The following is an 18,365-nucleotide window of genomic DNA, read 5'->3' as shown; positions in this document are numbered from 1 at the left end:
GTTAAATATGTTTTTAGTCCCTACATTTTACGCTACTTTAAATAATAGTCCTTACATTTCAATAAATGTTTTTAAAATCCCTGCATTTTACTTCTGTTATCACAAATGGTCCCTGCCGTCTATTTTTGCATAATAAGCAAACAGAATGCTGATGTGGCTATATTTATATTTTATTTTATTTTTCTTATCAAAATTAAAACTGGGTTTGGGCCAAAATGGTTGTATTTGACCCGGTTCATATGAAATTGACCCATGTTCATCATTTCTCCACCATGCTCAATTTTGCTGCAAGTTCCATTACAAAATTCACAATCGTAAAATCATTTTCCACCATGCTCTCTTCAGCTCTCTCACTGCTCTCTCTTGTAACCACCCTCCCTCTTACACGACCCTTGTACCTCCACCATCCAGCCACCGCACCACCACCATCTTCGTCCCTCTCGCCGCCGTAAGCGCTGCCCCATCACAAATCAGAACTCTCATCCTCTCTGCGCTCCACCGCATCCAAAGCAAAACCTCACGAAGATGACGACCCGCTTCAAGATGAACAGGAAGAAGAGAGGTCACGTGAGCGCCGGTCACGGTCGTATCGGAAAGCATCGCAAGCATCAGGAGGTCGTGGTAACGGCGGAGGAATGAACCATCACCGTATCCTCTTCGACAAGTATCATCCATGTTACATCGACAAGATCGCTTCTCTCATTCCAAAAGATGTGAAGGAGAAAGCTTTCAAGGAGAACAAAGCTATGTTACTCAATTTGGGTACTTTAAGCTTCTTGGAAAATATGTTTTTCCTCAGAATCAGCCTTTTGTTGTTAAGACTAAGCTGATTTCGAAGATTGCTGAGAAGAAGAACAAGGAAGCTATTGGTGTTGGTGTTCTTGCTGCTTATTTTTTGTTTATGGTATTTTGTTTCGAACAAATTAGGGTATTTAGCCATTTTTAATTTCGTTTGTTTTTGTTGTTGTAATTGAGATCTATGTTATGCAATGTTTTTGGGATTTAATAAAAAAACAAAAAGAAGAAATCCATTTAGATTAATGTTGCTGAAATTGCTTCTAATGAATCTAGAAGGAAAAGATGAGAAAGATGAAGGTCAATTTAGTCCATTAGATTTTTTTTTTATTTTACAATATGCCTGCTGCATAAGATACAAAATGGGATCCACCCTTATGCCACACAAGCATTCCGTTTGATGACTAAGAAGAAATTAACAGCAGGGACTATTAATGATAACAGAGTAAAAATGTAGGGATTTTAAAAACATTTATTAAAATGTAAGGACTATTATTTAAAGTAGCGCAAAATGTAGGGACCAAAAACATATTTAACCCTATTTTCTAATTCAGACAGAATTCTGGAAATCCATAATAAGTCATGGACCACTAATTTTATGTTTTTTTTTTTTTTTTGTACAAAGTCATGTACTACCAATTTATATTTTACAGATGGAAACATGTATGAAAAGAATTTCTCTCCAAAAAAAAAATGTATGAAAAGTTTTATGCCCCCATATAGTCATTGAAAGTGATTGTCAATTTGTCATGAAAACTTTTGCTTCTGCCTATTTTTGACAAGGATTTTCTTTGATGTATTGTTGGGGTGTCATTTCAGAAGGCATGCTTTATTAATGCATTACATTGGCATGCTTTAGTAGATTAGGCCTTGTTTGGGAAGATCTAACTACTAATTTATAACTGGTAGTTTATAATGTTACTTATAAATTCGTATAGTAAATAGAGATGTATTTGGTAACAGTTTTTTTTTTACCACAAGCTTACATCTTTGAGAAATGCTATTTATTACGGAACATATGTGCAAGAATACAAAGAATGAATCTCTACCGTCAATTACTTTGCCAACTGCATATCTTTTTCCTCAATTTTTTTTTTTACTAATACAAATTTAATTCATTTCATTAATAATAAAGAGTTCAATACAAGGAGGATCAAACACAAACACAAAGTGATTAGTCTAAGAAATTACCGTCTTTGGAAGAATATGAACAATCATATTCGCTTGTTGCTTAACAAACTTTACTTCAAAGTTAGGATTTAAAGACAAACTAGCTAAAATACTAGAAATTAAAGAATTGAAACAGATATTCTAGTAGATCGTTGTCAGATGGTCTCCACAAGAATTTGAGAACCAATTTAAAAAATCACACGTTTGTCTGAAACTGCTTAAGAATTGAATCGCATCAAGGAAAACAACAATTTCACCTATCATTGTTGACATTCATGCACATTTACAAGTTGTTTTTGTCGTGGCAAAGAATCCATTGATGTCACGCGAACAACAAGTTGGCCTTGTAATATTTGTGTTATCTAAAAAACTGCATCGACATTGCATTTCACCCGGCCATAATTCGGTTTCACCCAATTGTGCTCATGTTGTATACTACTACCACTACTATTATCATCAAGCCTGTTTTTCCTCATATGAACTGGATACCAATCACTTGTGTCCCCGACAGTTTGTTGGCTTAGCAAACCTCTGATGCACAACATTACTCAAACCTGCATCCTACCAACATTCAATACCATATGTGATTACTGCATATATCATTTTTTCAATACCATATGTGATTGACAGGGGAATAGTATATATGTTCATTATGATATAAGAATGTATGACTTGAAGGACGAATTTAATCATCACTTCCTCCATGAATTCAACTATTTTCCAATATCTCTTTACCAATACTGTCAAAGGCTTATTCCAATTTGTAGCATACATGTTTTGTTAATATCTTTTACCAATATTGTCAAAGGCTTATTCCAATCGGTAGCAACGAAGTAAAAATAAGAGTAACTCAAAAGCTTATTACACTAAAGTTAATTTTTGTTTGAAATATAAAGTTGGTACTAAAGTTGTAAAAGAGCAATGTTATTTGAACAACCATTTATTGTGACAACTTTTTGGACAACCAAATTTTACAAAGAAATTTAGGTAGTGGCACAAAAATCAAAGCAATAGAGAGAGAAAGTAGAATGATCATGTGAGTATGAGAGAAAAAGTTGTCATAAAAGTTGTCAAAAAATGGTTGTTCAAATATCATTTCTCGTTGTAAAACAATGGTTGATAACTAGCAATAACATACTACAAGTGATATGAGAATCCCAATCGTGCATCGAACCAAATGAAGTAGGCTTAAAATGAAATTCAAAAACAAATTGAATTTCCCTAAAAAAAATAATGCTCCCTCCGGTCACTATTATAAGCAAAATTTCACTTTTGAGATACATTCAATAATTAATGTATCTAGTTTATAATAAAGATTAGATACATTAATTATTCAATGTATTTAAAAAGTAAAGTTTTGCTTATAATAGTGACCGGATGGAGTAATTAAAGTTTAGTAAAAACAATTAGCATGGAATATGAATATTTTTATCATTTTGTATTTGAAAATATTCTGAATAAATTTTTGAAGATTTTTTTTTTTTTTTTGAGAGGATAAATTTTTGAAGATATATCTAAGATGTAAGTACATCACTGTTTTAGGTGTACTCTTCCAGCGTGAGCCCCTGCCCCCTGGTGCTTCTCAGCTGCTGCCTGTTCACTCTCTCTTAGTTTTCACAGTCTCACTCACTCTAAGGTAAGTCAATTCATTCTCCAATTGCTTGTTTTAGGTTTAGGGTTTTAAAATTGGGAATTGGAAAATTGCTTTGTAAATCTCTCATCTGTGATATTAATTATGATAAATAACCCAAATTGCTTTGAACATTTGCTTGTGCTTTGTGATGTGAATGTCGATTAGATGAATTATGCTTGGTTTGGTTAATTGGTTTTGTGCATTGTGGTTTCTTTGTACAATTGTGCTTACAAAGTCACTATTTTATTTTATAGGATGAACAAAATTTTGGGAATTGGGAATTGAAATTTTGTTATGATTGGATTTTGAATTGGAATTTTGTTTGTGATGAACAGGTTGTATTTAGGTCTTGCTAACCAATGCCCTGAGGGCAATGGTTAATGATTTAAAAATAGAAATAATTTATAAGTTTTATGTAGAAAATGTTACTTTTTAAACTTTCAATGTCTTGAATGCATCATTTCCAAGACAAAACTTCCTTTTTAGACTTCTTAACCAGTGCCCTCAGGGCAATGGTTATCATTTACCTTATTTATATTTGAATTAGAATTTTGTTATCAACACTTTTTTTGTTAGTTAGGATTGAAATTGGAATTTTGGAATGTTAGTTCTTTGAAATTTTGAAATTGTTAGTTCTCCAAATGAAACTGTGGCCTCTCTATTCTCGCCACCACCCAGAGATTGATCTAGTTTTTGCATATTTCATCAATCAAACACCATATCCTTCAACTTTAGTTACATCTTCAAACACTTCGTTTCTCAATATCCTAAACATAGAACGCAGAATCTTCGTAACAAAAAAAATAGGGTTTCAAATCGTGGTTTTGGCACTCTACGTCCGAGTCAAATCAGAGATTTCCCTCTGCAACAATCCTTTCTCAGAGATATACTCTTCATCGCCCTCTCATTGCTCATTCCATTTCTCAGGTCAATAATCCTTTCTCAATTTCACTCTCTTATCCAAAAATCTCTCTTTTCCTTTGATTTGATTTGATTGGCTAAAATCATTCTTAGATGTACTCATAAATTGTTTAAGCTTTGAAATTTATAATTTTTTTACCTATTGATCAATTGGGTCAGATTTGGAATTTTATTTATTTATTTTTGAATATGTTCTATCATTGATGCCTATCTCTTATTGCTTGTTCCATTTTCTATTTTTGAGTTTGGATTAGTATAGCTCTTCAACAAATCACTCTTTGCAGAATGTGGTTTAATCAAAGATTTGTTCAACACTCAATAAATCATTGTTGCTCACCTCATCAAACCTATAGTTATATTTCATTTACTTTTTCTTATACTAAAACTGCTATGATGCTATCATTGTGTAACATTCACTTCTTAATGTACAACTTGACACCACACCTTCTTTATCTTAATGCCCACTTGTGTAGATTGGCCTTATATTGCTTTTGTAGTATTTTTAGTTGGATCATCTGATGGCTGGTCTTCCCAGGTCTAATATTTTATTACATATATTAGGTCTTGTTTTCACGACCACCATTGTATTCTCCTTCCGCTGCCGCGATCCCTAGGATAGGTTAGTATTACCAAGGCAAAATATTTATAGAGACCGAGTAATGCGACCAATTCATCCTATTTAATATGGTTCAATCAATAATTCAGTGCGTTTAGTTGGTGTTCTGAATCGTTTTAATACACCTATTATTTACTAGTTGTTTAGTATCGAGAATTCAAATATTCTGACTTTAATTGTGTTGTGAAGATGGAGTTTTGCCCTATGTGCGGGAGCATGCTGATGCTTGAACTACCCAATTCGAGTCACGACAAATTTCATCCCACAAGGTTTTATTGCCTCACTTGTCCATATATTTGCTCAATCGAGAAAGAGGTATGTTATGTTATGTACTCTTCTTCTATTTTCCATTTCTATTACCAACCAGTTACCTTCAATTCAACCCATTTCATCATGTTTTCTTTTACTTTACAGGTTAAGATTAAGAGAAGACAAATGCTGGTTAGGAAAGGGATTGACCCTATTATCTCCCATCATGAGATCAACAAGAATAAACCAAAAGCCGACGGTACTACTTTTCTTTTACTTTTCTCGCAACAATTTTTGTCAATCATTCTTCTTTAGCTCATTGTGGACCTGTTTACTTGGATAATCAAATATCAATCAATACTAGTTTATTGTTATTTGTGAAATAATTATATCAATTGGCCGAACTGATTTTATTGGTTTATTGGTCGTTGAAGATGATACGATCTGTTTTTAGTGATTGGGCTCTGAAGATAAATATTTGGGGTTACCCCTCTTATCTTATTGACTAAAGACCTTCTCTTGAGTTGAATGTGATCTAATGCAAAGGGATAAATGGGGCTTTAGTTTAGTGCAAGGCAAACTTGTTTATTTTTTCTAGCACTGTTGAGGTCACCCATTATATTTTGAAGGTTTAAACTTTAAATGTCAAAATGTGAAGCCAAATCTAAGCCAGCAATACTTTTAACATATATATAAGCTGTCTGATATAGCTTAATTTGTACCTGCCAATACATATCAAACTTGTGTGATTTGGTTTTAAGGATGGTGTGATCAGCTATATTTACGAGCTTTAAGAAGCAGGGAAGTAGAAGTCGTGGTATGGTTTTGTTTGTGAGTTTGCATGTTTCAGTTTGGATTATCAACTCCTAATAGGAACTGTTGAGTCAACTCCTAATAGGAACTTTTAAGTTTATTTTCCTTGTACTAAGTTTGTCTTGTTGTTCATCATGCAATTTCATTATGCTTTTCTTTTACATGATTTACGGTTTGAGCAGTTGAATCGCGAATTAACATTGTTTATGGTTTTGTTATTTGAGCGATTCAACCACTGTTTGTCTTGGTTTGAGCAGTTGAATTGTGAATTAACATTGTTTATGGTTGCAATCCTATTTTTATTTTATTTTTTCATAAAGTGATTATGCAATCCTTGTTTCTTTGTTATTTCCTTTATCATTATTTCCATTTTTATATCTTCCTTTTCTCACTCATTCCTCTTCTTTTTTTCCCTCCTAGTACCATGCCCAAATTGTCGCCATCCTCAAGCTAGTTATCACATGCAACAGACTCGATCAGCTGATGAACCTGCAACAATATTTTACGAGTGCTTGAATGAAAAGTGTGGCCACAAGTGGAAGGAGTGAGATGCAATGTATTGTTATATATATATATATATATATATATATCTGTTTCGATTCTATGAAGATTCAGTGGCTCTCAAGACATTTATGCTAGCTAACTAACTATGAGTTTCAACTCAGTTGCTCGCCGCTAACTCATGAGAAATTTTTATAAGCCAATGTGACTGCCTCCGAAACGACCTAGCTTGCGACATCTAACTAGGAGACTTCAATTGATTATTCCTTATATAGCGGTATACCTTCTTTGTTTCTATTTGACGTTGTTTGCTAATTTTCCTCCCATTTTTGAATTTTTTGCTTCGACAGTTTCCTTTTGATTCCATAATTGGATCACAAATCAATTCATGAAGGAACAAAAGGAGCTAGCCAAATACAATGTAAACCAACATCAATATGAGTATAGTGATCCAATTGATTAATTCATAAACTACATCCTTGCAAAGTTCCCTGATATGTGGCAAATGATAGAGACAGTCTTATGAACGAAGTGTTTAGGTCTTTGCGGTGATAAATTGTAGTATTGCTTCAGTAACATTTGCACCTTGGCATTTACTTCGTCCAATTTTATTACTTTCGTAAATGTTGCATATATGTTATACCAAATATCTGGAATTTACTTATAGTACACAATTTTGGCATTATAGATTTGTATGTTTTTTACGGTGTATACATTGCATATATGATACATGGATTATGGTTAATTGGTGTCTATATTTGATTTTAGGGAATAAAATTTAGGACATCCTAAAAGCTTATAAGTTGGTCTTTTGGTTGGTATGTCACACAAGTGCTACCCTTAATTTACATATATGCATCTAATATTGGCTCTCTCTTTTTAATTGTTTAATGTTGCAGGTGTTTGAAATAAATGGTTATTTGCTATATGACTGAATTTTATTGAGACAATAATAGATGGGAAGATACATTTTAATAGCCTAAATGTAGGCCTGAGTAATAGTTGTCAATTTCTGTGATGTTATTGAGAAATCTAGACTAAATGTAGGCCTGAGTAATAGAACTCAATTGATAATTTCAAAGATGGGAAGATACGTTCTTGATGGAAAGGTTATATCAGGAAGCAATATTGGGAAAAAGCTTTTTATATCAAGATTATCGTTGACACCTTCTAATCCAAGAATTTCTTTTCAATTTCAACGTAGACAGATTTCTATGGTTGTATGTTTTGCAATGACTATTAACAAAGGTCAAGGGAAGTCACTCAAACAAATATGCGTATATCTTCTACGATCAGTGTTCTCGCAAGGTCAACCGTATATTGTAATATCAAGAGTTACATCAAGAAATAGTTGTAAATTTTATTGGTTAATGAAGATGATGAAAGCATTAATATGACTTCAAATGTAGTATATCATGAAATTTTCAAAAATGTGTAAAATTTTATTGGTTAATGAAGATGATGAAAGCATTAATATGACTTCAAATGTAGTATATCATGAAATTTTCAAAAATGTGTAAAATTGAAATATGAAATCATATCGTCTTTGTTACATTGACATTAAATTTTTTAGTTGTGTATGTAATATATAATATTGCATTTAAGTAATATGTTTCAATGTATATGACTTGTGTGGTAGCACAAGTAGACGATCTAGTTAATATATTGCGAATAACGATTTCTATCAACAAGTAGCGTTTGTAGTCCAACGGTTAGGATAATTGCCTTCCAAGCAATAGACCCGGGTTCGACTCCCGGCAAACGCATTGTTTTTTATCCTTTAATTTTATCCTTTAATCATTTTTTTTTTTTTTTGCCTTCCTTCAAAAAAAATATATTTTCAATAGACCCGGGTTCGACTCCCGGCAAACGCATTGTTTTTTATCCTTTAATTTTATCCTTTAATCATTTTTTTTTTTTTTTGCCTTCCTTCAAAAAAAATATATTTTTTTCCAAAATAATAAGAAAAAAATAGTCAACATAAGTTGATGTATTTGGCTAAAATAAAAATAACAACTTTTGCTTATATTTTGAGATGAATTTATCTATATAACTTGATATTTAAAATTGTAGAACTAAATCAATCTAGTCCCTTGTATTATCAATATTTGTTTAACGATGTAATTACAAAATTTGAATAAAATTCTCCCTTAATGACTAATCCAAGAGGTCCGATCCCACTGCCACTTGTGAGACTCATTTAAAGCCAAAGCAAACTTGTCCACCGAAATTGACACTAGAGGGAATCGAATCCAATAACTTGAGAGGAGCACACTACAAAATCTCAAGCCAACCACAAATGAAGTAGATAATTTGAAACTAATTAATGGCAGGGGTACATTTCATAACAAAATCAAATGAACAAATAAACTTCATTAACATTTATAATTTCATGAATCATTTTAGAATATTGATAATGTGGAGGCTAGGCCGGTACAATGATACAAAAGATCAACTTCAATATTGACATAATAATAGACACGAGTAATTCATGGGTATATATCATTCAAAAATGAATAATACAAGTAAGTTTTTGTCAAAAAAATAATACAAGTAAGTTTTTAATTATAATTTGTGACTTTTTCAACAAATATCTAAATTGGTCCTTAAAATTATAAGATCGCATCAATCTAGTTCCTTTCATTTGCGATTCCAAAATGATTCATGAAATTACAAAATTTTAATCAAATCCGCATTTCTGTTGATGATTGTAAAGACTAGAATGACATTAAGTTGGTTATATTAAAATTAAGTTTGTTAAACATTTGTGTATTCACCATTATCATCCAAATGGAATATAATACCTTATAAGTGATGAAATAATGAGTACAATTGAAAGAAGAAAAAAAATTGAAAACTGTTTTAGGACAATATATGGCTATTTTAAACAATAGCGAAAAATGGGTTAATATAGTCACAGTTTGACTATTTTATTAGGCATGGAATAACATTTGAACTTGCTGATGCATGCATATGACATTACCCTTCTTGTGACACCGAGTGTTTGGGTGGCAGCACCAGAAGTAGGCACTCCATTTGGTACGTGTTTGTCCGATGATGAAGGTTTAACCGTGTAATATCTTCTTCATTCAAAATAATGTTATAGATACATGTTAGAATATCAATGAAAAGATGAAAACTATTTGAGGATGTGGTTGTCCTAACAAGAGTATGACCAACTGATAAGCCATAGTTTATGGTGTTTTTAGCTTTTAATTTCAATAAAAATTAGTTATTTTATTCTTTTTTTATAACTATTTTACTTTAAAGTATTTGTTTTATTTTGAGAGTAAAAATAATGAAGAACAATACATTTGGATCATAATGAAGGATAAAGAGCAAAGAAATTGAAGAAAAGCGAGAAAAATAGACAGCTGGAAAAACGCACGACTGTGCGTTTATTATGCACGACCGTACACATGAAAAAGTATGAGAAAGGAAGAAATGGCAGGGAGAAACGCACGGTCCGTGCATTTTGAGAGCACGACCGTGTGTTTTATTGAGCTGAAAAGTGCACGACCTTGCGTTTTATGTTGCCAGCAATGGTTGTTACAAACTCGCAATTCCTAGTTTAAGGCTTGTAATTAAATCATCTTCAATGCATTGTCTGAGATCTTAGGCTATAAATAGGTCCATTATAAGACTTGCAAATCATCTGGGAATATTTGTAAACTTGTTGTATTGAAATCAAAGTTCTACGTTGTTCTAAGTTTATTTTGCTTTTATTTTTCTGCAATTACTTGATATTTACTTTTCTGTTATGTACAATTCCAATACTTTATATTCAGTCATTTACTTTTATATATTTTATTTTTATGTCTTTTAATTTTAATTCCTTGTCTACAATGATCATGAGTGAATAGACTTTCTAGTCTTAGGATTGTTAGACTAATCTAATGATTCAATCCTATTCAACCCAAGTCTAGAATATATTTTATTTAAATTCTTTTTTCTAATCTAATCTGCAAGTGTACGGTTCTATTGAGTAGTAAAAAAAAATTGTGTATTTTTTTTACTTTTTTTATTTTATTGTACTTGTTTTATCATTTTTTACTTTATTTTTTGTTGTTTTTAAAAGTGAAATTTACAACTGCTAAAATGAGAGAGATTCTTACAGTTGTTTATGTATAAGCATATTTTGGATTATATAATCCAAACACATTCAAATTATGTTTCGATTATATAATCCGAAACCTTATGAACAATATTGTAAAAAAATAGGACGCATGAAAGTTAATAGAGTGAGAAAAGTAATAATCGGCTGATAAAAAGAAAGAAAGAAGATGCCGAAGCTCAAGGGAAGACTTCAATTTATGTCCTCTGAGAAGTTTAAGTTGGGCTTAATGCCAACGAGGCTCATTTTATTGCTAAATGTATCCGCGTTTTTATTTGCACTCTGCTTTTACCAATAAACCCCCTGTGAAATCTTCATATTTTTTTTAATTTCGAAATAGTTGCTACCTAAAAGTTAACTTCTTTTTTTAATAAACTATCTACAAGTTAACTTCTGAAAAAATTGACCCACGTCGTAAGATAATTAGCCTCCAGATGTTTACTTCTTGAATTGCTGTTATTGTTAGCATTTTTATAGAAGGAGTGGAGAGCTTAGAATGTTGGGAGGTTAGGATAAATTATCCCGATTCAATTTCCCCTCATCTTCGAACACTCAAACAAAGCCTTATACTCTGATCGTCATCTCAAGTCCAATTCAGATCAAGTATCTTAACCAACCTTAATTAGTTAATTAGTTAAATTCTTATTAGATAAAATTTAATATGATTCTTGAAAATTAAGCATCTTCTAACATAACAAGTGCTCAATTATGTGCCTCTATATCATCTATTGTAAAAACTGATCTTGTGTAAGATGGCACTCCAAATGGACTAGTAGAAATTAGGCATATATAGGGACCCTTCGTGTCACTATATATATTCTCCATCAGTTTCCGACAACAGTTCAAAAAATTCCATCCTTTCATTATTGCTGGTACTAGTTATTGCACGTGATCATATCTTATATAGCCAGCAAAAACATATTTACTTTTTCAATGTCTTATTTTCCCCCTCCTGCTATAAATTTTAATCTTTTGTCCTTCATTGTTACATTTTTTTAAGGAATAGTTGCAATAGACAAAAGTTCATAAAGGATCTTTGTAGGAATATATTATTATATATAGTATATAAAAAAGCACACTGTCTCAAACCCTACGATAATTTTCTCAGTTTTATCACATGACTTCGTCTCTGAAGTAGTACTACATAATTACTAGACCCTAATAATACTAATTATTCCCATTGGCAACTAGGTTATTGTCTTACATTAATCATGTGTTTAGGACAGAAGAAATACACACGAAATACGTATATTTTTCTATATATACATGAGTAACATATGTAAAATGGAAGAAGGAAGTGAAATCTTGATCTTAGACACTAAAAACAGAAAGTACAAAAATTAATTAGTGTAGGAAAACGGCATGACATTGAAACAGTACTAGGCTAGATACTTCCCCCACAAGAATGTTGATGTTGATTCGACTTTGATCTATTATATGTAGTTTAGAAAATCAGTGATACTAAAAAAGTAGAATTATCTACCAAAAATTAGAGGATATGGATTAAGCCTTATTCCCCATCAGTTGTATTATTGGTCTTGTACTGTTATCTGGTGTATCTTCTTTTATAATTGATTTCTATAGAAAGAAAAAAAAACTAACAAGTTTATTCACAATAAACACTCAAGCCTCGTGATGCTGGAAAAAACTCTCACATAAATTAATGATAGCTTGAGAATAGTTCACTTTACAAATCGGTTTTACAAAGATGAGCTAGGTCATATATAAAAACCTAATAGATATTAGAGGAAATGTTGTATTATAACTTCAATAAAAATATTGTAGGGTTAGCTCAATCAAACACATTTTTCATGAGACAAATAGTTGCGTGACACGTTGGCAAATATGGTCCATAATGATAGTTTTTGTGTTAGGATCGATCCTCCTCCTCATCATTTTCAACTTGTTCTTGATGATGATTTTCGAAATACCTCTTTCTCTCAATTAGTTTGTTAGCTTTTCTTTAAATTTCTATTATTATATATTTGTTTATTATGAGGGAAAAAATCTACAACAATTTTATAATTAGAGTCCGCCCTGCAACTTAACCTAAGACTTTAGACCTTAAAATTTTAGATATAAAAAGGTCTTAAAAAAAATCAATTTAGTTATAAATACAAATATAACACATTAGTTATAGGCGTCAGCTCAACTCGATTAGTCAAAATAAATACCTTATTATAATCTATGCCAAAGCATGATTTAATTTCATTTTTATAATTTAAAATATCTTACTACAAAATTTGTTTTAGATCTTTGAATATCAAATATGTTAGACCAAACTTGTTCTCTTGACCCTTGAGTACTGGTTCATGGGACGAAACCCTACATGTGTTTCGTGATTTTGTGTAGCAGTTTATAAACAGAATTACTATATATAGCGGAAAGTTGCAAATGAAGCCAAATATAATCATTATTAATTGTCATCCTATGATCTATTTATTCGGTACTTAAATAAATCCATCATGAGCTCTAGCATATCTACCCATTTGCTGCATATTGACCCAATTACTCAACACATAAGAATTAACACACAAAAGTGGTATATTGTCAAAAAAAAAAAAAAACACACATAAAAGTGGTATAATTGTGTTATTTCATTGAATGCACATGTTAAAAAAAATATACACCATCATCATTATTGCATAAAAGAAGAGTAATTTCATCCAACTACCAAAAATGTTGCAGTAACGATTACGCACAAAATAAATAAGGGAAAAGGACAAAGTTCAAAGTCATTTCCACTAACCTTTCCATCAAAGCTCAAAGTCTTTGCCACTTGCAATTTGCATGGTCCTACCCATAACCCAGTAAACCCATTCATCTTGAAATATATGTCACAACTACCACTACAATGAATCTATCTACATTCTTTGATTTTTTTTTTTTTTATATGCACATTCGCTGAATTTTTCAATATTGGGTGACATTATGGCAAAAAAACGTTACAAGTAAATATTTCTTCAATATAAATGTATCTATCACTATCACACATGTTTTGGGTACAGGTACAACCATTTTCTCTTTTCTCCTTTCAATTTCTTCATACAATTAAAATCATTTTGTTAATGTATCTCATATTCATTTAATAGCTTTTGTGCCACTAGTCATCATAGTTATCCAAAGTAAGATTTATACACATACTGACCCATCACTTGGTTCTACCTTTATAGATTTTTATTTTATAGGGTCCCTTTCAATTCGTAACAGCATAACTACATGGCCAAAGTAGTAAATTTTTCATTATTATAAGCCCCAGAAAGAAGCAAGTAACTTGCCTATGTCTCTCTAATTATTATTGTATTGTATCCCATTATTTCAATTCAATAATTCATTTTTTCCGGCTCAACTTGCCGCTATTACTATATAAAAAATATTGAGATATTGATTGAGAAAATATTTAAATTATTTTTTTAATGTTATATGTCGTTTTCTACTTTTGAAGTATGCTAAGAGACAATGTAAGCAGTTCAATTTGTCATGTAGCTATGGCTTATTTGCTAATACTATAATTTGAATACGTATGTGGACAGTGTTTTATGTACTGTGTCATCAACTTAATTCGTTAATTAATGTTAATATTTGTTTTTATGACTCTTAGATTTTCGAGTTCAGATTGTTTTTTGTTGCTCAACCTATAACCGTACTAAAAGTAACACATGTGATGTGAATCAGGATATGTTACTCGTAATCACGTGATTGACCAATTATTCAGTTCTTTATACCTCTATTTTGTTTGATCCAAATTACGAATGTACATTCAAATTGAAGTAGGTTTATAACAAAAGGGCAATCTATATTCCTTAAAAAAAAAAAAGGCAATCTAAATTACCGGTAATGTCATAAACCCTATGATGTGGAGTATATGTGTAAGTATTTGAATGAGCATATAAAAGTGGGTTTATAACATGTTAATATCAAGGCCGGATTTAGAACTAATGTTTTGGTGTGACTAAAATAATAGTATAAAAAAAATCGAATGAAATTAAAAACTTGTATAATTGCATTCAAAAAATATAGTTTTAATGATTTTATTAGGGTTAGTTTTATTAGCTCATATCCATTTGTAACATTAACAATCGCTAATTGAATAAAATGAGTCGTCAACTTTCTCTAGTGTTATATTCTGCATATTGCTTTGAAAAAAATGACCGTCTTCAATAGCTCTAATAGCCATCCTTTAGATTTGGTGTAGCCATAGCCCCATGGTTCATATAAACTTTTATTTGAAGTTATTTTAATAAACTATGTAGGATAATTTATGAAAACAACTTCATAATTTATATAAATGGCCATGAAAACAACTTTTTAAGCTTTTAATGCATTGACTATACAACTTTTAATGCAAAATATTACTATATTTGCCTTTTTAAGGAGTGTTCTGGGGGCACTGGTTAGCATTTTCCTTATATCAAATTGTTTCATTACATAATCATTCTTTCGATGGAAGGGAAATGTTCTATATTACTATATTTGCCTTTTTAAGGAGTGTTCTGGGGGCACTGGTTAGCATTTTCCTTATATCAAATTGTTTCATTACATAATCATTCTTTCGATGGAAGGGAAATGTTCTAGACTGTCCAAAGGCCCAATAAACAAACCTAACTTAATACTATCCCAATTACTCACTTCACATCCCCTCTCAGCGAGGGGGTACTCGTAGCAACACGGGGCGTCATTTCAAACACGAAATCATAATGGCTCCCGTGATTGCCACACTGTAACGATCGACGGTTACAGTTTCTGCCATCGTAACCGTCGAGCAACGACTTTCTACCACTAACAACGACATTGGCAAGGGGACTTTACACGATCCCCAAAGGTACGATTCATTTCACCCTTAACCCCTTTTCTAGCTCATACAAACTTGAGTGTCAGAGTATTTGTAGATATACACACCCATGCCGTTCCAAATTTACAAACTTCATAAACTGCTGCATCAGACGTTGTTCTTCTGATCAAGTAAGATCAGTAAATAGGATTAATATGATGTAGAAGGTGTCCTTTCCTTTAATGCTCATTAGTGTTATGAATGTTCACATACATACTCATCTAATATTTGCATGTCGTCTACATAGACTGTAGTGTGAGTTGGTTATCATGGAATTTTGTGTAGCAAATAATTGAGTTTGCTCTCTACAGTGGCGAAGCTAGCAAATTTTTTATGAGGTGGCCATATATAAAGCAAAATAAAATATATTTTAAAATTAATAGTTAATTTTACCAATAAACAAAAAAAATCAAGGAATATTGCTATTTTTTGGGTGCTAACCCTATGGTTTTTAGGAGACGGGATCAAATAATCCAAAGTTCGATTGAAAAGTAAGTAAAATCAAACAAAAAAATTATTCTACCTAAAATTAAACTTGGGGTAACCAACTATATATTATTAGGGGTAGCTAAATGTAAAAATACACCTACTTATTCAATAATTTTTTTCTCTTTGGGGTAGCCATAGCCACCCATGGTCATGAAAGCATACGCCCCTGGCTCTCTATAAAAAGAAACGTGTATAAATGATTTTCATTTGATCAACCACCAACGTCCATACAAAAAATAAAAATAGAAAGAAATTAGTTTCGCTTTATCTTTAATCGAAATTCATTTGGTCAACCAAATTTGAGTTGAGTTTAATTAAATTAGTTTATCTTTACTTGAAATTCATTTTAGAACAAGGTCGACTCAATTATAAGGCAATCCAAATTCTCGTTTTAGATTTTCCAAAACATACACATTTTGAACTACTATTATCAAATAAGTCAAACATAAATTAGACTTCACTCATCTGTTAATGATCGTGTGCAAGTTTTGTATCGGATCGCAAGTTCAAATCTCATCAGAAAGCCTCAGCTGAAAGCATTTTTAAATTAGGCTTCACTCATCATTTAATGATCCTGTGCATGCTTTGTATCGGGTCGCAAGTTCAAATCTCATCGGAAAGCCTCGACTGAAAGGATTTTTAGCCTATTTTAACTTTTTGTTCTTTATGTTATAGAGCTAAAAAATGCTCAATTAATTAATAAACATATTTATTTTCATAAAAAAAAAAAGTACAATTTAAGCCATGGGTGGATATTAAGGGAACCCCATAAACTGAATTTGAAAACTTATACTTCCTTCGTCCTAAAATGTAAGAGAAAATTGGTCAACAAAAATTATTATATTTGATTCAAAATTTATACTAGATTCATCAATTTATGTTGACTCTTTGAAAAAAGCCGAAATCGCCTTCAAAAATTATTTACGATGTGTCTTAAATAGGGATAAACAAGTGTCACATATTAAACCTTACAATGATCAAAGAAATACAACCCGAAAAACAAACAAAATAAAAGCCAGCCTGATATAGAACCTCCAAACATCTGTGAGGATGAGTACATCATTGAAAAAAAAAAAAAAAGTCTTTACATGTCATGATTTTATCCATTCCCGTGTAAAAAAAACTCTATGTCCTAAATAACCAATTAAAATTTGGAAATTTATGAACTCCTTCCAAACTTCAATTCAAACATACACTAAAACAATGAAGGATTTTTAATACATATATGTCGTGGTATATGTGAGTTAGTAGTCTCTTATAGAAAGAAAAAAATGTGTTGTTAGATTCCTTTATATGGTTGTTTTTAATCTAATGTGATAGATCATCATGTTTTTCTTGTGTTACCTTAATCTAATTGATATGAAGTTTTCACAATTATTTAACAAAGACTTATCTTTATTGAAAAACATTTAACATAAACTAATCTTTATCGAAAAAACATGCAACGCAAGGTGGATCCTCCCCTTCAAACCGAAATTTTAACCTAAGACTTACTTAACCCAAAAGTTTAAATTAGTCTTCATACATTTTCCTATCATTCTTCAACATTTGCATCATTATAAAACTTGGTCACCGTACATCTATTATTAGTAACACTTATAGAAAGAAAAAAAAAGTAAAATAAATTAGGGAAATGTTAACCTGTGCCCTCGAAGCACAAGTTGATGATTCAAATATAGAAAAAACTTACTCCCTCCAGTCCTATTTACAAGAGACAATTAATTTTTTAGATACATTAAATAATCTATGTATTTGGTTTAGATTCTTGACTAGATACATACATTATTCAATGTATCTAAAAAGTCAACTTTCTCTTGTAAATAGGACCGGAGGGAGTATTAGAATATGTTCATTGCATTTAATATTTAACTTTTTAATCATTTAAATGCACAAAATTTTAGAAAAAGTTTTTTCATTTAAGTTTCTTAACATGTGCCCAAAGGGCACAAGTTAACACTACGGAGTAAATTAAAGGGAAATGTTAACCGGTGCCCCCGGGGCACTGGTTAAGGAAGTAAAAGTAGAAGCTTTTGCATTGAAAATTGTGTAATCAATGCTTCAAAAGTCAAAAAAGTGTCTTTTTCAATTTAATTTTTCCTTTTTTAGATACCTTAACCAGTGCCCGGGGGCACCGGTTCACACAACCCTAAATTAAATCAAATGAAACAAAAGAGGTGCATTGGTCGGAATCCAGAAACCGCATGGAAGCTGTATAATGGTAGGGTCAACCGCG

At 31.4% G+C, this 18,365-nt stretch overlaps 1 protein-coding gene, 1 non-coding gene and 1 pseudogene across 6 annotated transcripts; all 3 read left to right on the top strand.

Annotated features, from left to right (window-relative positions):
• Positions 1–315: 315 nt before the first annotated feature.
• Positions 316–1,041, top strand: LOC146920766 (large ribosomal subunit protein uL15x pseudogene; annotated as a pseudogene).
• A 2,464-nt stretch (positions 1,042–3,505) lies between these two features.
• Positions 3,506–7,169, top strand: LOC146920765 (uncharacterized). Of its 5 annotated transcripts, XM_085714212.1 has the most exons (6): positions 3,506–3,601; positions 4,376–4,525; positions 5,081–5,138; positions 5,325–5,450; positions 5,550–5,643; positions 6,618–7,169. In XM_085714212.1, exons 4-6 carry the CDS (start codon positions 5,325–5,327, stop codon positions 6,743–6,745), a joined length of 348 nt encoding a protein of 115 aa, XP_085570338.1. In that variant the 5' UTR covers positions 3,506–3,601; positions 4,376–4,525; positions 5,081–5,138; the 3' UTR covers positions 6,746–7,169. The 5 variants fall into 5 exon arrangements, with proteins under 5 accessions (XP_085570338.1, XP_085570335.1, XP_085570337.1 ...); XM_085714209.1 differs by lacking the exon at positions 4,376–4,525; XM_085714211.1 differs by lacking the exon at positions 5,081–5,138 and having other exon boundaries at positions 4,383–4,525.
• Positions 7,170–8,392: 1,223 nt separating this feature from the next.
• On the top strand, positions 8,393–8,464 carry TRNAG-UCC (transfer RNA glycine (anticodon UCC)). Its single transcript has one exon. It is a non-coding gene; the product is annotated as a tRNA-Gly (tRNA).
• The last annotated feature ends 9,901 nt before the right edge of the window (positions 8,465–18,365 follow it).

The sequence above is a fragment of the Medicago sativa genome, chromosome 5, assembly GCF_051527215.1.
Source record: "Medicago sativa cultivar Bolivia chromosome 5, Bolivia_mono, whole genome shotgun sequence".
Lineage (NCBI taxonomy): Eukaryota > Viridiplantae > Streptophyta > Magnoliopsida > Fabales > Fabaceae > Medicago > Medicago sativa.
The sequence above is the reverse complement of the archived record's forward strand: the minus strand, read 5'-3'. Positions and strand labels throughout refer to the sequence as shown.